This window comes from Sarcophilus harrisii, chromosome 1 (assembly GCF_902635505.1).
Source record: "Sarcophilus harrisii chromosome 1, mSarHar1.11, whole genome shotgun sequence".
In the NCBI taxonomy this organism is placed as follows: domain Eukaryota; kingdom Metazoa; phylum Chordata; class Mammalia; order Dasyuromorphia; family Dasyuridae; genus Sarcophilus; species Sarcophilus harrisii.
The window spans coordinates 477,996,045-478,019,081 of NC_045426.1; the positions used below are offsets into that span (position 1 = coordinate 477,996,045).

Genomic DNA, 23,037 nt, shown 5'->3' on the forward strand with positions numbered 1-23,037 from the left:
CCTTTATTAAACTCCTGTGGAAAGTATTTGGCTTTATAAGACTCATATTTGAGTCTTGGTTGTGTTATTTACTAGCTATTCTTCCCCAAGGAAGAGATGAAGATGGATAAAGAAAAGTCCTTCAGATTTAGAAATTAAGATGACATTTCTAACTCTGATGACCATTTTGCTTCTATTTCTTCCTCTGTTCATCTTATAAATGTGTTCTATTATGCTCTTACCCTCTGGTTTTTTAAATTTCTATCTCTATGATTCCCTTATGACCACCAAAATAAACAAAAGGAAATAGAACAAGCATTTGGAAAAAAAGATAACAAAGCTGTCATAGATATGTGATAGAGCAGTTATGAGAGATCTCATTATTCAATCATGTCTTGAAAAGTGTCCTCTCTGTCCCGTAATCTCTCTGTTTCTAGCTCTCTCCCCTCAAAAAAAAAGTAGGGCAACCAATATTTTATTGACTTGCCTTAAGGAAACAACACAGAGACATTTTATGACATCACATTCTCAAGCAAGAAAGAGCTTGTTACTGGGCTGGAGATAGTGAAATACAATGAAAAATGACTCCTCCCTAGAAGAGTGATAACAGCAGAAGAAAAAATAGGCAGAATTTAACTAGGAAACTAGATTAAAAAAAAAAAACAGATTCTAAAGGTTTTAGAATAATGGTTTTGTCCCATTTGCAAAAATTTGACAGGAGAAAGTATGCCTAGCACAGATGAAAAATTCTTATGAATGAAATTCCAAGAACACAAAGAGAAAGGAAAAACAGATATTGCCTAAGAGGACCAATATAGAGGCATAGGTAAATGTGTGTATATGTGTATTTAACTGTATTGGTATAAAGAAGATTATAAAAGGGATGTGTTAAAAGAAGCAGTGTTTCTGTTTGATTTATCAAAGATAATAACCTTTGCATTCAAAATGACAGAACAAAAATGGCTAATAGGAAGTTAACACCCAAGAGAAGAGGGAAGTGCTTCATTACCGTTTCATAGTTTTCAAAAGATGGAAGGGAAAAAACTGTAAAAGTAAGGTTCAGAGTCAGGTTTGAATCCAAGTCTCCAGATTACAGAATCAGTGTTTTTCCTACCATAACATACTACCTCCATTGATTTAATTCATCTGGCCCCAGGAGAATTGTACACTATATAATGAAGGCTGGCAGAGGTGATTGCTGAGTCATTGTTAGAGTTATTTGAAAGAACATGGAAAAAGAGAAGAGTATCATAGGAAGACAAAAGGGCAAATGTTTCATTTTTAAATAGAAAAAGAACATAGTTTGAAAGCTATAGACTAATGAGTTTGATTTCATTTCTTGAAAATTCTAAAGTAGATTATGCAAGCAATAGTTAATAAACTTCTAGGGAAGAAAATGTTAATTATCAAGAACTAGCATGGTTTGATCAAGAACAGGTCATACCAGACAGACTTTATTTCCTTTTTTTTTTTTTTTTGAACAATGTTCCTAAACTATTAAATTAGAGGAATTATGAGGGAGTTATAGTTTGTCTAGATTTTAGAAGGGCTTCAAAAAAAACTCACACTATCCTTGAAAGATGGAGAAATATGGATTAAATAATAATAGTTACATTTAGAAATGGTTCAATGGATAAACTTAAAAAGTAATTGATAAGTGTCAAGTAATACAGGACCAATCATAGATCCTGGACATTCCACTAGAGACCTGAAAAGCTAAAATTGAACTTCTCAGCCCTGTCTTTACCCTTCTACTGGCACTGACAGGTTGGGACCCAGAAGGGTAATGACTTATTGCCCTTAGGGTTCTGGGCTTAACTGAGAAGTTGGAGTTTCTGGTAATTACTCATTAGTCTTCCAATATGATCTTCAATATCAATCAAACTTGTGGAAATGAATATTTTACAAAAAGAATAATTATTAAAAAGTTATAGGTATAAGCAAATTTTTAAAACAATGCTCTCAATTTGGAGAGAAGAGAACAGTGTCTCCTTATTTGCAAAAAGTTATCGAGAAGAGTGAATTCAAATGTAGAAAACCCATATAAAAAAGAGTTAAGTAATAGTTCTTGGTTACTAGAAGTATTTTTCTCTCTCGGTCTTGTGAAAATCTCTGTAGGTGCAGCCCTCTGTAAAAATCCTTAAAAAATCCTGAAGCTGCTGTTTATTGCTTGTTCCAATGTCCCTCTCAGTTACTGGTGCATCTATTATGCTGTCAGCCTCTACTGCTCAAGAGAAACTTCCACAACTCTGATGAATTCTGCAGATTGTCTGACCTTTCAAAGTGTCCCTAGTCAACAGCCAGGGAGAGAGGGAGCTGAGAAGAATTTAATCCTAGTTTTCTACTATGGCCATGGATACTTCCTTCTGAGAGTCATTCATTTATGGATTTGACCACCATTTGCTCTATCCTGATGGAGTACAAATTGGCTGTAATTATTACACATAGATCCAGCCAGATGGGTGTCTGATTTTCTTCAATTAATCACAACAAATTTCCAACGTGGCATCATCCCCTTTCAACCCAATGATCAGTCAGTCAATCAAAAACCATTTATTAAGTGTTCATTAATTCAGGTACAATGCCAAAACAGTTTACTACTCTCAAATTAATAAAGGAATTGTTCCCTGATTTATGCTTTTAGTTGATTAGTTTATTCAATTAACAAATCTTGTCCTTCCATAATTATTGGGATGGAGAGAATCTACACCCTTACATAAGAATTGACATTTGAATATTTAGTGTGTAAAAGAGAAAATTCATGAAAAACATGATAACTTTCTTGAAGTATTTGTACAACTGTCATGTGAAAGAGGGATTAGACAAATTCTGTGTGTTACCACATGGCAAAATTAAGAATGGATTTTACAAATGTTACAATGTAAGAATGTTATTAAATTTAGACTTGAAATAAGAATAATTTTCCCAACTTCTGTAGATATCCCTAAGTGGAATGAGTTGTCTTTTGGATATTGTGTTCTCCTTTATTAAGAGTTTTTCAAGGAGAGGCTGACTTGTGAATTGTGAATTGTGACAAATTATGTGATGAGCTCTAATGGGAATTCTTTTTGGGTTTGGGATGTATTAAATGCTGCTTTTCTTTGTTACTTATCCTATTGTTAAAATTTCAATTTATTTGAAATGTTTATATAGAAATTAGAAATCTTTTCTCCCATATTAAAGGAAAAAATAGTAACTGAATAATGTATATTTATTTTCTCTTAATATTCCCTCATTTTTTCTGTATTTATTTTAAAGTATACTTTATGGATGCATTTTGTCTTTATATAACAATCATTTCTGAGAAAGAAAGGAAATTAACTCTACCCTCTCCAGTTTGAACTTTTCCTTGTGACAAAGAACACTAATTCGTAGAAATATTGATATAATCGCTGAATCTGAATAAGAATATAGCATTTGTCTCAATACTCTTCTACTTCTTGGTTATGTTGAGGAAATAATATCTTATTATTTGTTCTTCAGGACTTTACTCAAAGTTGTGACCTTTTCATTTTCATTGTAGTTATTTATGTCTATGTTTTTATTTTGGTTCTGTTCATATCAATTTGAATAAATTCATAATATCTTCCAATGTTTTTCAAATTTTTTCATGTTCTTAATTTCTTACTGTATAACATTACATTCATATACCATAGTGTTTTCCCCCCAATTATTCCTGAGTTAATGGGCACAATTTGTTTCTGATTCTTTAGTATCAGAAAGAGTGCTACTGTGAATATTTTGGAATATATTGGATCCTTTGATATATCTTTGATTTCTTTGGCATATGAACTTAGTAATTATAGCTCTTGGTCAAAGTGTGGGACAATTTAGTTGCATTTATTGTGTAATATTGATATATAGCATAGATGGATCAATTTAAAGCTCCACTAATAGTATATTAGTGTATTTATTTTCCCAGTGCTCTTCCAACATTGTTCATTTTTAAATTTCTTTTCATAGTTTCTATGTTGTGGGGTGAAACCTCATAGATGTTTTAATTTTTATTTCTCTTATTCCTAGTTATTTAATGTTTTCTGTAATGCCGAAGAAACTGAGCAAGACAAGAGATTAGAGACCAATTCAATAGTTTATTAAATGGATCCATGTTGATCCCAGGGTTAGATGAGACTATCATCTCAAAGAGTCTAGCCCTGAATCATGGGACAGGAAGCTTTTTATGGAATAACAAGAATAATGACATAATGGAGGGACCTAGGTGGGGATAACCTACAGGAGGGAGGTTACTGATATTCTAATGACATCTAAAATGGATAAACCTTTATCTTGTCAAACATTAAGGAATGTCTATAAAATCTTTGTCTCAAACATTAAGAGGGAAAGGTTATAACCTAAGGCAGAATAACTAAATAGGACAATTGGAGGAACTGGGTCACCACATTAAAAGGGAACTTTGGCATAACATTTTCATATGATAATATGTAATTTGAATGTTTCTTTTGAAAAATGTTTCTTTTTCAATCTGCTACATATATTTGAGGAATGGCTTTTGAGAAATATATATATATATATATATATTTACACACACATACATATCTCCATTCCCTATATATTTGAATATCATACTTTTTCTGGTATTTGAAGCAATTATCGCTACTGCTATTTTTCTTCTCATTCTCTCTTCATTTATTTTATTCATGGGAAAAAAACTTTTTTTTTCAAATTTATTTTATTTGAAGAAACAGAATAAGAAAACAAAACCAGAAAAGCAATACAAAACAAAATGAAACAAAAGAAAAGAGAACATTATCATGTGTCTAACAAAACATTAGGGAGAATTCAAAATATATAACAATAAGTTACCAGTAGATATATACATATCTACATATCTACATACATATTGTATCCCCTCCACCACCAAGCAAGTTACAGTTAAGAAAAGATAAATTTATGTATACATATGTAGATATATACATACACACAATATACTCCACATACACACATCTTTCCTATCCCCCTGCTGATGCTGACTCATTAAATTCTGCTCCATAACTTGGTTTACTATTACTTACTCTCCCCCTACCCAGGGATCCCTCCCTTGTCTTCGTCCCTCATCTTTTGCTTCCTCGTTTACTTATCCCACCCTCTTTATTTCTTTATAGATTTTAGAAAGCATTATATCCATCATGGCATGTATGTAGTGTTGCCTATTGAACCCATTCCCTATATGTGAATATGTTTTCAGAACTATGAGCCCTTCTTGCTCCTCTAATGTCTCTGTGTCTATTCTTCCTCTGCACCTCATTTGTATAACATGATTATGATTTTTTACCTTTTCTCTGACAATATTTCTTTTGAGCTTACCCTTCTTAAACATAAAGTATACATTTCCCATGTAAAAAAAATTAGTTCCATGTTTAAACAGTTTTTCCATGCTAAATTCCTTAAAATTGCTCTTTGATATTGGCTTTTATAATGTTAAATTATCTGTTGTTTGTGTTTAGTTGATAGAAAGTTGATAGAAAATTTTGCAAGTTTGTTGAATGTCCATTGTTTGTCATTCAAAATTATAGATAATTTTGCTGGATATACTATTTTTGGTCACAGGTCTAGTTCTTTTCCTTCTGTGTGTGATTCCAGATGTATAATTCCATGATTCCAAGATGTGATATTGATGAGGACAATACAGCCTAGTCCAGAAGAGCATCTGTATTCCCTGGGAAAGACTTTCTTCCCATACATTATGCACCTTCCCTGGGAAAGACTCTCTTCCCACACATTATGCACCTTTTGGATGCTAAATCTACATTCCCTGAGAAAGACTCTTTTCCCACACCCTATCTCAAGTATGTTCCTTTCGGATGCAAAGCCCAAATTGTTTTGTTTCTGTATATAAGTAAGCCCTGAGAAAATGTCTCTTTGCAATTCTTTGACATTGCCCACTAAGAGAACATCTTAGTGTCTTTCTCTCTTTAATAAAGTGCCTTTTCTTATCACAGTCTTTTGTGTAGCTTTTCTCGCTGAGAACCCACCCTAACTTGGTGTTTTGGAGAACTAGAAGACCAACTCGTATTCCTGCCAGGATCCATACCTCATCAATATGACCTGTGGTCTTTTATTATAGCTGCTGATAAGTGTTGTACAAATCTAATTGTATGTAGTTCCAGTGTATTTGCATTATTTTTTTCTTATTGCAAAATTTTCTCTTTATTCTGAAGGTTTTAAAATATGGCAATAATATTCCTATATGTTTTCCACAAAGGATCTCTTTGAGGTGGTGATCAGAGGATTTTTTTCTACTTCTACTTTACCCTCATGTTCTGTCATGTAAAGAGGTGAAACAGAAAAAGGTGTGTTTGAATCAGATAATAGAGCACTTAAGACTAATTACCTATTATATGTGAGACAATGATTCTATTAGCATGTGTTTTCTATAAATGGCTCTTCTCACTGTTTGGTGCTTACTGAATGTTTGGTGTTAAGATAATTGTAGAAAAGGATTTGAGGGTGGGGTGAGAGAGGGATGAGAGAGTGACTTTGCTGCAGGTTGAAGAGGAGAAGTTGGTGACTTTGGACTCAAGAATCCAGGATACATCTGAGCCTCATGGCAGTTTGCCTGCTTCTTTCACTTCTCCCTTAAAGACCAAGGACTTTTACTTATCCTGACTCTGGCTGATCCTGAGGCCTCCAGGGAGTTAGGTTGGACTTCACACTATCACTCCAGAACAATTTTCTTTTGTTTTCTTTTTCTTAATTTTGCTGTGGCATTTGGGGTTAAGTGACTTGCCCAGGATCACATACTCAGGTCCTCCTGACTTCAGGGCTGGTGCTCTATCCACTGCACCAACTAGCTGTCGTTTAAGGACAGTTTTCTAGTGTAATTTCCTACATTATTTTGTCAAGGTTATCATTTTGGTCACAACTTTCTGGCAGTCTGATTATTCTCAAATTTTCTCTTCTTAATCTGTTCTCTAGATCTGTTGTTTTTCTTATAAGATGTTTCACATTCTGTTCTATTTTCTCAGTCTTTATAATCTGTTTTGTTATTCCTTGGTCTTTCATAGCTTTACTGGCTTCCCTTTACCCAATTCTAATTTTCAAAAAATTATTTTCTTCTTTGAGACTCTGTACCTCCTTTGCTAATTGGTTGAATTATTTCATAATCTTGTTTTTCTTGGATAGTTTTAATTTTTTTCTTATTTTTCTATGTCTCTCATTTGATTTTGATTTTTTAATTCTGTTTTGAGTTCTTCCATAAATTCTCTCTTAGCAGGGTGTCATTTCATGTTACTCTTTGGAGTAAAAGATTTTTGTTTTTGTTTTTTCACTAAAGTGTCCTCTGAAGATGAATCCCAATATTCCCTGTTCATATAATATGTTTCAATGGTGGAGTTCTTTCTTCTTTGCCAATTCATTTTTTAAAAATTACAGGTATTAGTGTAATCACCTCTAATTGTAGGGTGGGGAGATGGTGTCTCAAACTTCTCTTCAGCTCTCCACTCTGATCAGGAACCCTAAACCAAGAGCTTCATCCTCCTGCAATTGTCCACATCTAGCAGTGTCCCTACCTCACTGCTACTACCCTTACTGGGTGTTGGTTCCTTCTCTCCCAGGGCTGCATTTCAGCAGCTTAGCTGAGGCTGGCATTCCCAGTCAGCCAAGATTTGCTCCAGGACTCAACCCTGACTCCACAAACCATTTGGGAGGTGAAGATTTCTTTGGTTCCAGGTGAGGCTCTAGACACAATGGGATAGCCCAAGGGATCTCCACTTGATTTTTCTATGGAGTTAGCTTAGAGGTGTTTGTGCTTCAGACAGGTTAATCCTGGCCTGGAGTCTTTCTCCAGGTTTTATCAGACTGTATCTGGAGGGCCCATTTTCTGCCTCAAATATTCTAAGTTTTCCCATCAGTCTATGTTCACCTTGAGGCGGAATTTTATACTATTTGTGGGGGGAAATTGGGAAAGTTTGAAATTTACCAGCCTACTCTGCTATCTTCCCAGAATCTTCCCTTTTTTAGTTATCTTGAAAATAAATCTTGCATATGTCTTTTATGAATTAATGATAGGTATGTTATGCATTTTCTGGGTATTTTGGATGGATGGATATTTTTTGTTCTTTTCCCCCCCTGTAGTGTACTATAGGATTGCTAATCATTTTATTGGATTTATTTTGTATATTGCTATAGCTATTAAGAGCCTAAATTTGTATCTTCACTGGCAATCTGGGTTTTCTTAATAAATTATGATATCTCCAAATGGATAATTTTGTTTCCTTTTTACCAATATTAATCTTTTTAATTTCTTTCTTTGGTTTTATTGTTATCACTAGCATTTCTAGAATTATGTCAATTAAGAGTGAAGAAAGGGTTATCTTTGCTTTGTCCCTCTTTTAATTAAGAAAACTTTTAGTATTTTTTTTTAATCACAAATAATTTTGGTTCCTGATTTTAATTCTATGCTTTTGATCATATTAGCAAAAAATTGTTTCATGCCTATGCTTCTTGGGATTTTTAACATAAATGAGTATGAATTTTGTCAATGCTTTTTCTGCACAGGAAGTAATCATGTAGTTGTGTTTTTTTGGGTTATCTTTATTATTTCTATAATGTTTACATAATAGAGTACCATCATTGTAGGCTTTGTTTGAATTACATATTAAATACTAGAGTGCCAATATGCGGGAAATATTCCAATCTTTGATTCCCAACACCCCCCCCCCTCCAGTTAATGTATATTACCCTTTGACTCACAAATCCTGGTCCCTTTGAATTCCAATAGAAGATCTGGACCTGTCCCAGCCCCACCTGGATCTGAGTCAACTTTGCGGCTACACCCCAAAGCCCCTCAAGCTAAGTCTCCGACTTAAAAGAGCCATGCTGGGAACCCCTCTTTGCAGAGATTCCAAACATGATAGCCATGTGAGGACCTTCTGTCCACTGGACCCTCTGTCCAGTGCCCTCCTTATCTCTACCTTCACCTATCTCCTACTTCTAAACTCAATAATAAACCTCTTTTATCAATCTAGCTCTCCAGGCCAATAAATGCTTTTATTGGGAATTCCGCACTGCTACTAGACCACATATACCGCCGTATCCTTGTGCCGAATCCAAGGGGGTTGCAGGGGAACTCTGTTTGACAACCTGTACCCCAAACCTGCCACTAGACCTTAACTATACCCTAATTTCATTTAGGTACCCCAAATCTAGACCTCAACATGTGGTCTACACCTCAACACCATCATCATATCCTTTATCTGACTTTAATTAGTCATAATATTTTATCTTGGGAATATATTTACATATTCTTCTAATGATGATTTTAACCTCCTATCCCATACTACATTCATTAATAATATTTGTCTATAATTCTCTTTGCCTGTTTTGTTTCTCCATGATTTAGATATCAGGACAATGGCTTATCCCCTCCAAATAAATAAGTTTATTAGAATATCTTTTATTTTCTTTTAAATAATAACTTTTGCAGCATAGATATTGATTGTTCTTTAAATATTTGATATAACTTACATATGGTTCCAATATATTTATGGACATTTCCCCCCTTTCTTAACTCACTTAAGGCTTTTGCCAGATTTGTTTTTCCACGATGTAATATTTTCCAAGATTAAAGATTGATCTTTATTTCTCGTTTTGTTAATGTAGACATTTTATAATTTTGTGGATACTCATTAGCATTTTTTGAACTTTTAGCTTTGCTGGTACCTAACTGTATATAGCAGTTTTGGATAATTCTTTTTATTCAAAACTTTTTTTAATTTCTAAAGCAAATCCCCAATTTTCATTTTCTCCCACCTCCTCTACAACCTTTGCTCCCCTATTTCCAATATTTTAAAAATAGCCCCTTTTTTACTGGTCCTTTTCCTTTCCCTGTCCCAAAACACAAAGGATAAGAAAGCAAATAATACAAAACTAAGCCTTCCCTTGACCTGAACACTCAAACAATTGATCACTGTTTTCCCTTTCATCCACTTCTCATCCAAGGATTTAAAAAGCTGTAGCATATACAGTGGCCACACATAAAACATCTAGGCAGATGAGCTAAACCAGATTGAGGGTAATAGATGGGCCTCAAACTCATCCAATGGAATGGATAGATGGGAACAATTTGTTTTAACAGTTATGAAGGTAGTTGAAACAGGCACATAGATTTTTGTCATCCATTTGGTCATTCATTATTTTGTGCCATCACCAGATTTCTTGACTTTTTCATGTTTGGACTCAAATGATTCTGGAGGAAACAATGAAGCTGGCAACTTTGTGCAACTTTGCCTCATTAAAATTCAGTTCACAAGAAAGTCAAAAGCTCACCCCAATGTCATTAATCTTCTTAGAAAATGAAGACTGGACAATGACAACAATTTCATTATGACTATCTGTTCAATGAAGAAGCAGAGGATTTGAATTCAGTATTATGTTGTATAAATCACCTGTGGTGATACACACATACACACACATGCATATAATGAATGACCTGATTAAAAAAAAAATAAAGGACCAATATTTTCCTTTACATGTGGTATCTTTGAAAAAAAATTATTTTTTTAATACCACATAAGAAAAAATAGGATTTATGTTTTATTTTCTTTTTTCATTTTTAAAAATGGCAGCAACTCTAAAACTAAAAAAAATAAAATTTTGGATAAGGAATTCTGGAGATGATAGCTCTTTAATAATCCTATAATTAAACATTTTTTCATATAATAATCACACATCCTTTCAGTAATTAATTTCAGAATGTTAGAGCTTGAAATAACCTCAGAGACAACATAATCCAACTTTCTTGTTTTATACATAAGGAAAATGAGGCAAAGAAAAAGATGACTTTCCCAAATTATACAAGTGAAAAGTTACTATTATTATAATATTATATTATAATATATTATATTATTAATACATATTTTATTATGTTTTATTTATAACTATATATATAGTTATTATAAAAGTAAAAAGTAAGTTGAGTGACAACATTCCTTATAAATCTTTACCTTTTCCCATATTCTTGTTTTTATTCCTGATTGAAATTACTTTCATTGAACAAACAAGGTTTTTTTTTTTTGGGGGGGGGGTTTAAGTTACTTCATGCTATTTTTCTGTTCAAATAGGAAAAAAATCTACTTGTTGATCATCCTGACTTCATATGATTAATCTATTAAAAGATGGAGAAAGAAGGAAGATTGATGTTTTGTTTGTTTCTTTGTTTTTTTTTTTTTTTTTGGTGGGGTGGGAGGGATATGCTAGATGCAAGCATAATCTACCATTCAGCAATGGAGAGATCCTAATATACTATGGGTAGAGATAGTGGGGTAGTACAGAGTGGAATCTTAAATGTCCTGAAATCTTACTTCTTTTTTAATGAAAGTTTTTAGGATTCCTGTTTTGTGGCTTCCTCACCTTCCTTCCTCTCTTTCTCCCTTCTTCCTTTCCTACCTGTTTATCTCCCTCCTTTCCTTCCTAATTAATTGGCAATATTTAATGTCTATTTGATTTCCAGATCCTTTACTGAGATTGTCTACCAGTTTATCAATTATGGTAATTGTAATGGTGATTTTCATAATTAGCACACATCTTTTTTTTTCTCCCTAATAATTGAATCGAAACTATGTCAGGTGTTAACTAATTTCATTCATTGATCTTGAACAAATAGATTTAAATAGAAAGAGGTCTCATGTATTGTCCTTCTATTGAATTTCTTCCTTGACTTTTAAAAGAAAAATATAAAACATTAGAGGTTTTTGATAAATGTCAAATTCAATATTTTTGAGAAAAATTGATTTTTCCCCCCTGCATGAAAAATGTCAAGAAACTTTCCTTCACTGATTTTACTATAGACTTACTACTTTGGATGGAACAATTTATCATTCTTTGTTCATTTTTTTTTTTGGCCACAATTTTTCTTTTATTCTGGCTTCACATCAACCTAATTTGCATTAGGCATATTTTCTAGCTATGACTTAGTTTCAGGAAGAGCTCTGAATGGGGGAGAAGGGGACTTAGGAAATCTTGATCACTTTAGATCTTATGGTTCTTAAGTTAATCCTTTATTATTTGACTTCATTATGATATCTAAACTACATTTATAGCTATCTTTCAAGTAGATTCTATACCATCTAAGAGGCAGAAGGACATAATGCAGAGTGCTAGATTTGGAGTCAATAAGAATTGGGTTCTAATTCTGCCTCTTACACTTATGAACTGTGTAACCATAGACAAATCATAGAATCTCTCAAAGCCTCAGTTTCTTCATCCACAAAATGGGGACGATAGAACATGAAATACATAAATTATAGATTAATTACAATACTCAATTACAACACTCAAAGTGTATTAGAACATTTTAAATACTTTAAAATGTTATGCAAATGTCAATTTTCATTATTATTCACAAGGAGATACATGACAGAATTTTAAAATGAATCACAATTTAATTTTATTACTCTGTTGTTGATATTCTTACTGTGTTTTGTGCTTCTCGTTTTACAGATAGCACAGATTGATAAAATTAGATGTATTTTCCTATACATGTGTCCTAGTTTTCCAACATGCAAGTTCGTTGTGAATATAAACTTGAATTGTATTTGAACAGAGTTGACCATATAACAACAAATTTAATCTGCTCAGACCAAATTTTGTTTTTCTCAATGCTTTTTGTGTGTTCCAATTAGACCAGTTTAGTAAACATACCATAGTTTGAAAAGGGGATTTCCAACAGATACGAAATATCCACTTGGTGGTTATTAATTATATTAGAATCAACATGTTAAATTCACAGTGGAGAAAATAATTTGTCATAGAATCAGAGCTTTATTCACGTTCTTAAGTTATATTTTGTTTGTAGATCAAGTCCTTTTTTTATTTAAGGATATGTATCATGAGAGGTAATGATGAAGACTCTTTAAATTGAAGTTTATCTCATTTTGTCCATTCTCTCTATTGCCACAATAGTTTAGACCTTTATTACTTCTCTATTTTGTTATTTACAATAGACTCTTAACTAATCTGTCTTTAGTGTTTCTTTCTCTGTTCCAATTTATCCTGTACAGCACTTCTAAGTTAATCTTTCTAAGGCACAGTTTTAATCATGCCATTTTCTTGCTCAAAACCGTTAAATAACTCCACATGCCTGTTAAAGTCTAAACTCCTTAATGTGGCATCTAAGGTCTTTACCAGCTGGTCTCAACCTACCTTTCTAGATTTATTTTCATGTGTATACCCTTTACTTCAGTCTAATTTAACCTTTTATGTTCCCTGAAAATGCTTTATAATGGCAAATATCATTTGTTCTACATGTCTTGTTTCTTCTACTTGATTGTAAATTCTATAGGAGCAAGTTGTTATTTTGCAATGTCCTATTTATTGTAATATTGTTATATTCTCTAGACCACCTAGGAAAATATTCATTAGATTTAATTGAACTATTTGTTGAATTAATAAAAAATGTATAAATTAGAAATTATGAAAATAACCTAATAGTAACTTATACTTAAAAATTTTCCTCCACCAATTTTTAAAAGTTTTTATTTCATTGTGTACACTTCAATAGAAATAAAATAAAATGATGAGGTATTATTTGATGAAATTAGCAACTGTGCTGAAAGACTAAGTGATTTTCCCTCCTATTCTTAGGATTCTGAATGTAAGTGACAATAATGGCAGAAGTGTAAATCTTCATTTTATTACATTATGATGATTAGCTTAATAGTTTAAAATTGTTTAATCAGATTTCACTAAAGAAGATGCATTATATTCTTATCAAAAGGTATTTATGAATCTTGTGTTCTTTATCTCTTTTCCAGGATGGAGTGGGGGTAGATGAGAAGCTGTCTTTAAGGCGAGTAGCTGTGGTTGAAGATTTCTTTGACATTATCTATTCCATGCATGTAGAAACAGGACCTAATGGAGAACAAATCAGAAAACATGCTGGACAGAAGAGAACATACAAAGCAGTAAGTAAAAGAAAAAAATGTGAAACTATTTCAAGTATATTTATAAAGATAACATTAAGTATTTAAGATGTTATATCATAGCATAAGGTATAGCCAAATAATATTCACAACTTTAGTTTATCTATAAAAATCTATATTTTATATTATGTGCCTATAGAACATACATCAATATAAGTATTATGTTATGTACAGATGAAACCTACTTATAATTAATTTAATATTCCTGCAAATATGTATATATACATTAATTTGGAATTCTAATAATGGCTATATCTAATGTCCAATGAACTATAACCAGAATCAGGTATCATTTAGATACATATGATTATTGAATGTTACTTTCATTTTAAATTGAAATCTTTAAATTTTTTTTACAATAAAATGAATATGTGAACAACATATTTAATATTCTGTCAATTTAGCAAATAAAGAATTTATTCTATTATTATGAAACTATAAATATTTTTCTTGTTTAATGGTATTTCTAGGCCTGCCTAAATATTTTAATTCAATTTTTAATTAAGCTATTTTGTTATGAGATTAGATTTTGCAAATTCATATCTCTCTATAAATATTTCAGTATCCTTTTTCAAAAGAGCTACTAAAGGATAAATCTATGCTTCTAATGTGAAAAAAAAAATTACATTCCATGGACAAAATAGTGGTTGATCCATCATTTATGAGCCTTTGTTTTTGGCTGCTGTTATCTTCATTATTTTCAGCTATATTGATACATGATATCAGCCTGGATGCATTTTTTTCTTTACAGATACAGAAAAAAAGTGTGAAATGTTCAAAGTTTCAAATACAGGTACTTATGTTTGAAAATTAGCTACTGAGCATAAGAAATAGCTTCTTTTCCATAACTATTTTTTGCTATATTGCTAGGGTCATATCAAATCTTTAGAATTGCATAATAACTTTCAATATTTGTTATATTTATTCCCTTTATCCCCATGGTTTTGTTTCCTGGCTGTTTCCAAATTGCATGGTATTTTGATAGGCACCTTAGTAAATTTTCTCACCTAATTCTGCCAAATAAACATCATTTTTACCAATCATCTAGAGATTTTCTATCATTATTAATGAAAGTTGCTCATTTGGGGGAGGGTATTTTGATATAAACTAATTTTCACTGAACATACTAATTTTCACTTACCCTTTAAGCCAGGCTTGAATCCCATTACTAGAAGAAAATAGATGCATTTATCTACTAATTTCATTAACTATGCATTCTTTTATGGTATTTCACTTGTATGAAACAGATTTGTGAATTTTAACTTCCAGTGAGATTTTTTCATCAATAGAATACCAAAATACAGTATATTAAATTAAACTAAAAACCTGACTTTTTTGCATAGTGGTATGTTATCTAGTATACAATATCTACTAAAAGTAAATTTTATAGTTTAGTCTTTGAAACTCCTTCATTAAAGACCTTTTATTGTTGAAGTAATATGACTTAATAATATAGGGCAACATTACTTTCTCTTTATGTAATTCCATATTAATTTTCTTACAGGATTATATGGAGAGAATCTGATCTACAATCCATTTAAGACATCTATTTAAATTACTTTGCTACAATATTTCTTTTTATATTATCTATTTCAGAGTATTGTTTGCATTATTTTATTGGAGAAACAACTTGAGGAATATAAGAAGCATTTTAAGCTTGGTTTATTCCCTGATGAGAATGGATCTTGACCCCTTCCCAACCATTTAGGTGCCTTGCCCAGCATACATCTATTTATTCTTCCTGGTAACTAGTTCTGTCCTCTTTCCAATACTGTCAAGGTTCCTATTCCTCAGTTCTCTAATAGATTTATATTATATCCCAGTAGTGTAGGTTTTCTGTTCCAAGTGTCAATAATTATAGAAAAAGGAAAAGTCAGCTTTGCAAGCAAATGTGAATTCTATACAGTGAAATATTCACTTAGCAGATAGTAAAACTACAATTTTTTCATAGAGATATTAAAAGTTGTATTAACTACAATCTGTTATGAATACTTTTATAAGAATTATTATCATGATAAGAAAATTAATGGAGTATACTGGATAGCTAAAATTTCTTTTTAATTTCAACATCTCAACTCATAGAACATTCTCCATTTTATATTTTTTCTTTTTTTTCTTCTCTCCTTCATTCTTTCTCCTTCTTCCACCTCAACCAACAAAACCAAATATTCTTAATCACATGACTAATTACTATTGTATTATGTTCATTATTAGTATTAAGGTCAATATGGCCTACATTTTTGCATATCTAATTTATATCTTCTCAGTGTGATGGAATTTTTTTTGCTGGTTTAACATGGGGATGCTACTTAGTGTCATATAGCTGCAAGACATAATTCCCTGAAATATCTAGGTATAGACAGGTTGCACTTATTTCACCATGATCTGAATCTAAGTACCTATTTTTTATTTTACTTAAACTTTTCTGAAAGTCCTCATAAAATGACACATTTTAGGAATTAAAAAGGCTATCTGATCCAACTGAATTACATTATCAGTCTTATTTCATTCACATATCTTCTTTTGCTTTTAATGCATATGTGTGTGAGTATATATACTACTTACAAATTTATCACATGAAATACATGCCAATACAGTCAACTCTTGATTATCTCCAATCATGAAGAGGAAATAGCCTAACTACATTTGACAACTAAAAAAACAAATAAAAAAAACAAAAAACCCACATGTTTAGGGACTTGAAATTTTTTTTAATCTAATAGTGAATCTGGATGCCTTATCTGATGATTTAAGATTTTACTTAATCTTATTCTTAATGAATTTTTGATGATTTAAGATTTTACTTAATCTTTTTCTTAATGAACAGTAGTCACAGTATCAAACTCTATCCAAAGAAGAACCATGATATTTTACACTTCCCAGTTTTTATACTTGTCAAATCTTCTCTACAATCAATAAATAATGGAAATATTCTCTTTCCTTTCTCTTAGCCATCTCTTTTCTCCAGGCTTAGTAGATCTGGTTCCTGCAAAATTCCATCCAGAACTTAAATTATTAAAATATTTGAGATTGAAAGGGTGCCCTTGTTAAGTGCCAAGTAAAAATGACAGTGGTAATAGAACAAGTAATTAAGTAGAGTTGGTGCTGTCAAAAAAAAGGGAGCTGTATGCATTGCTTCCTCAGCAAAGAACAAGTAACTAAGCAGATTATCACAGGTGAAAAATAATATTTACCATTGATAAACCACAAATATGAACAAATGTGAATGATAGATCCTATATTTGCTTATGTGAAAGACTGCTGATTAGGACACTGGTTCACCAAAATAACAAACCAATTGCAGTGCATGGATGGACCGGTGAAGTTGTTTAAATAGCTGTGCCAACTGCTATTACCGTTGGAGTTTTTTATGTTGCCATGACTCAAAGCTTGAAAGATAAGGATAGTGCCAGATACTAACTGTTTATAGTTCCAGTTTAGCCTAATTTTTGTCCATTTTGTTTGTCTAAGTGGAAACTGATGTTTTCACTGAATTGGTGAATAAGAAAATAGAGGTTCAAATATCATTGTTCCTTGACATCTTTATTGCCTTCTGGAAGAAATTGAAGTTTATGCTGGGTTTGGCCTTTTTTCTATCCACATTAAGAACAAAGCTTTTCCTGAAGAGGAAAAGACAGAGCAATGAGGGGAAATTGATGACAGAAAGAACATGAAAGATAAAAGTGAGCAAAAAAAAGTGGGACATGATATATTAAAAAAGGAAAAGATGTAAAAAAGGAAAGCAGGAGTTCCAAATAAGAGGAAGAAACTGATGAAAAAATGAGAAATGATAGTAGAGGAGAAAAGAATGAGTGAATATGACATGTTCAGAAAAAAACAATGTAGATTTTGGCTTATAATATTTCTGGGAGTTTTCATTTTAGGATTTCTTTTTGAAGGTGCTGGAGTGAGAGCATATAGATTTTCTATTTGAATATGAGAGAATAAATTCTAACTATAGTGACAAATTGACAAGATGGACCTACAAGAGACATTTTCAAATACGTCTTCTTTTTCTATCAGTTAATCATTAACTTTTATTAAGGACCTATTATGCACTGGACATTGTGTTGATTTCTATCAAGTGTCTCTCCAGTAAAGGTAGCATGTTGAAGTTTAATGAGCAGGCTATTGATCAAAGAAGACTTTCACAAGAATATACTTTTTTGCAATAGAGTGAGTGATCACATGTGTGTGAGAGAGAATGAGAAAATAAATCAGTCAGCTAGTGGACAAGAGAGAGGCACATGGCACATCAGTTGATCAAACTTTTTTATTTCAAATAAATTCTTCTGAAAGTCTTAGGATGAAGAATCCTAGGATCAAAATCGAATGATAAAAATAACAGCAGAGAAATCAGAAAAGAATAACTGGGCATGAGAGGAGATGATAGATAAGAAGAAGAAGAAGATAGATCACTGAACTTAGTCTTGGATTTGAATTCTACCTCTGACAGTTTCTCTGTGTTAGCCTAGGGAAGCCATTTAATTTCCTTGAATTTGGGTGTGTAATGAGGACAAAAATAACACCTATCTCTCAGGGTAGGTGGGGATCAGATGAGATAATATATGTAAAGTGCTTTGCAAACCTTAAAGTGCTATATAGATATAAGCAGTTATGATCCTTATTATTATTAAGACAGAGATATAGGGGGAAATGAGACCCTTGACCCTTGACCCTTTCTGTAGCTCTTCTGTATTGTCTAGATTTTATAGTGGGAGAAGGAGTTGAAAAAAAATTTCTCAGTTGAGTGATTCTTATTCTGGATCTTTATTCTGAGACCCTCTTTTTGGTAATATAACTCAAAAATTATGCTAGAAGATGGATGAAAGTGTAGGGTGGTGGGTGGTGGTGGTGGTGGTGTGAGAGAGAGAGAGAGAAACAGAGAGAGAGAGAGAGAGAGAGAGACACACACACACAGAGACACAGAGAGAGACACACACACACACAGACAGGAGGCAGAGAGAGAGAGACAGGAGGCAGAGAGAGAGAGAGAGAGAGAGAGAGAGAGAGAGAGAGAGAAGGAGGGAGGGGAGAAGGAGGGGGAGAGAGAGAAAGAGAGAGAGAGAGGGAGGGGGGGAGAGAGAAGGAGAGGGAAGAGGAGAGAGAGAGAGTAGGAGAGAGAGAGGAAGGGAGGGAGGGAGGGAAGGAGGGAGGGAGAGAGAGAGAGACAGAGAGAGAGAGAGAAGGAGGGGGGAAGGAAGGAAGATGGGAGAGAGAGATGGAGAGAGAGGGATAAAGAGAGACAGAGAGAATTAAACATTAGATTCATAGGAAATTAATTCTATTTTTTCAATGTAAATGAATATGAAATATGAAAAATATAACTTTTTGGTTTTTAGAAAGACCCTTCAGTCTTTTCCCATATCTTTTGTGTCTAAATTTCTTGACAATGGTGTCAAGTGTTTGATAGTGTTTGATCCACCTTGTTTCTTCTTATTCTTTTAACAGTCTTACCGATGACCTCATCATTCAACTAAAACTGCTGCCTCCAAATTTGTCAATTATCTTTCAAATGCTCCATGTAGTGATTTTTTTCTTAGTCCTTTTAAAAAATTATTTTCAATTTCAAATTTTCTTCCTTTCTCCAGTCCCTTTCCATACCTATGAAAAGGTGAGAAATACAATAACCTTTACACATATGAAGTCATGTTATACATTAGTTATATTAAAAAAATAAGAAATAATAAATAAAAACATAAGCTTCAGTTTGTATTCTGAATCTATCACTTCTCTATCTAGAAATGGATAGCATGTTACATTATGGAACTTTAGAGTTGTGGTGATTCATTGCATTGATCTGAATTATTGTCTTTTATAATTGATTATCTCTATAATACTGCTGTTACTGTGTACAGTGTTCTCCTGGTTCTGTTCTCTTTCTTCATTTTGCAACAGTCTATTTCAGTATTCTCAGGTTTTTTCTGAAAGCATCTTTTTCATTATTTCTTATAGGTCAATAGTACTCCATTGCAATCATATGTTACAACTTATTCAGCCATTCCTCAATTGGGAATCCATCCTCTCAGTTTCCAATTCTGTATCACCACAAAAAGGATCTATTATAAATATTTTTGTACAAATGGAATCTATTTATTTTACCTTTGATCTCTTAGAAGTATAGATCTAATAGTAATATTGCTGTACCAAATGCTATACACAGTTTAATAGCTTTTTGAATAAAGTTTCAAATTGTTCTCCAGAATAGTTGGACTAGTTCACAGTTAAACCAATAGGTTCATTACTGTACCTATTATCATACATCCCCTCCAGCATTTGTCATTTTCCTTTTCTATCATTTTAGACAATCTGATGGGTATGAAGTGGCCCTTCATAATTGTCTTAATTTGTATTTCTCAAATTGGTGATTTGGAGGGTATTTTCACATGACTGTTGATAGTTCCTCTGAAAATTGCCTGTTCATATCATTTTCACATTTATCAATTAGGGAACAGCTATTTTAAAAATAAATTTGTCTCAGTTTGCTATATATTTGAGATATGAGAGTAACTTGTAAAATTCCCTCTCATCTGATTTCCTCTTTTCCAATTTTGGTTACATTGGTTTTGTTTGTGCAAACCTTTTAAATTTAAAATTTAAAAACAATTAAATTTTAAATTTAATGTAATCTAAATTATCCATTTTATCCTGTGATCATCTTTATTTGTTTCATTATGAACTTTTGAAAAAATTCATAGTTATTCCATGCTCCCCTAATTTGCTTATATCACCATTTATGTATAGATCATGCATCCATTTTGAATTTATCTTGGTTTGTAGTATGAGAAATTGATTTATGATGGTGAATTCTTACCCTAATAGCTGGAATCTTTGAGTTTATCAAACACTAGACCATTAAGCTCATGTGTCTGGGCTTCAAATTGATTACATCGGTCATCCACTCTGTTTCTTTTTCAGCACCAAATTGTTTTGATGATTCCTGCTTTATAATATAATTTGAGATCTGGTCCTGGATTCTTCCTTCACATTTTCTTTCCATTGAGTTCCTTGATAGTCTTGTTTTTTTTGTGCCTCCAGATGAATTTTGTTATTATTTTTTCTATGTCTGCAAAGTAATTATTTGGTAATTCAATTGGTATGGCATTAAGCAAGTAAATTAATTTAGGTTATGCTGCCACTTTAAGTATATTGACTTGGTCTGCTGTTAATATTTTTCAATTGCTGAATGACTTTGTTTGTGTGGAGTGTTATAATTGCTTGCATACAATTTCTGTGTTTGTGTCTTGGCAAGTAGTCTCCCAAGTATTTTATTCTGTCTGCAGTTATTTTAAATGGAACATCTTTTCTTGATGGGTTATGTTCATAAGATGTAGAAATTCTGATGATTTGTATAAGTTATTTTATACTCTGAGGCTGTGCTAAAGTAATTAGTTGTTTTGATTAGTTGATTTTCCAGCATTTCTAAGTATATCATCATATTATCTGCAAAAAATGATAGTTTTGTTTCCTCATTGTATATCTATTTTTTAAATGTTTTTCTCCTTTTATTCCTATAGCTAGCATTTTTTTTAGTACAATGTTGAATAATATTATCCTGGAAATCTTTGCTTCTCATCTGGTCTTATTGGAAAGGGTTTTAGTTTACTCCCATTACAAATAATGATTGCTCTTGGTATTAGATGGATGCTACTTATCATTTTAAGAAAAGTTCCACTTATTCCAGTGTGTGTGTGTGTTTAATAGGAATGAGTATTATATTGTGTCCAAAGTTTTTCTGCATTTATTGATATAACCATATAATTTTTGTTATTTTTATTGATAAAACCAAATATTCCTAAAGTTTTCCTAATATTGAACCAGTCTTGTATTCCTTGTGGTGTGTATGTGTATATGTGTGTATGTGTGTGTAGATAGATAGATAGATAGATATGTTCAGTTTAGTATGATTTTGCACATATATTACTGCAATGTCCTCACCAGTATTTTATTTAGAATTTTTATATCAATAATCATTAGGGAAATTAGTGCATTGTTTCTTTCTTTTTCTTTATATTTTCTTTCAAAAATCATATTTATGTCATAGAAGGAACTTGGTAGTACTTCTTGTTTACTTGTTTTTTTCCCAAACAGTTTACAATATTTTAATTAATTATTCTTTAATTGTTTGGAAGAATTTGCTTATAAATCCACCTGATCCTGAGTTGTTTTCCCCCTCTTAATAAGCTTGTTTGTGCTTTGCTCATTTTTTTTCTGAGTTGCGTTATTTAAGTGTCCTACTTTTTTCATCTGGGAAATGTATATTTTCAGAAATATTCATTTATTTTGCTTAGAGTTCAGCTTTATTGTCATATAATTGAGCAAAATAGCTCCTAGTAATTGCTTTAATTTCATTTTCATTGATTGTGTATCAGATCTTTTTTATTTTTGATACTGGTAATTTGGTTTTCTTTCTTTAAAAAAAAAATTAGGGAAGGGACCATATAGTTTTTTCATTTTTTAAAAAAATAAAGTCAGCTCCATTTTGCTTGTTTTTTACTGTTAATTTCTTTTTATAATTTTTAGAATTTTTACTTTAGTATTTATTTGGGGACTTTAAATTTATTTTTATTTCTATTTTTTTAGTTGCATGCCTACTTTGTTGACTTGGTCTTTTTTTCTCTTTTATTAATAGAAACTTTTAGAAATATGAAAATTTCCCTTAGTACTGCTTTGCATCCCACAAATTATAATATGCTTTCTCATTGTTGTCATTATTCTTAGTGAAATTATTGCTTGCTTCTACAATGTCTCCTTTGATTGTCTCATTTTGGAGGATTACATTATTTAATTTTCAATTTATTTTTAATCCATATTTCAAAAAGATTGCATTGAATGTAATTTTTATTGCATTATGGTTCAGAAAGGGCAAATTTAATATTTATTTCTGTATTTGTTCATTAGGTTTTTGTGCCCTAATACATGTTCAGTTTTTGTGAAGGTGTTATGTGCAGCTCAGTTATTGTCCTTTCTGTTCCTAGTCACCACCACCACCACCACCCCCGCCCATAGTTTATCACATCTCAGTTTTTTTTTAAATTCTATTCATCTTTTTTTTCTGTTTATATTATGCTTAGATTTCTTTAAGTAAGTCTTTAGAAGAGAACATGATTTTACTATT

General features: G+C 31.9%; 1 protein-coding gene across 4 annotated transcripts in view; it reads left to right on the top strand.

Annotated features, from left to right (window-relative positions):
- NOL4 (nucleolar protein 4) overlaps window positions 1-23,037 on the top strand; it is a 473,540-nt gene that overhangs the window by 80,442 nt on the left and 370,061 nt on the right. For 3 of the 4 annotated variants that reach the window (XM_031946460.1, XM_031946461.1, XM_031946463.1), the window contains exon 2: window positions 13,752-13,901. In XM_031946460.1, coding sequence (XP_031802320.1) covers window positions 13,752-13,901 — 150 coding nt within the window. Of the gene's footprint in view, window positions 1-13,751; window positions 13,902-14,450; window positions 14,713-23,037 lie in introns of those variants that run through there. The other variant, XM_031946462.1, reaches the window with a different exon arrangement.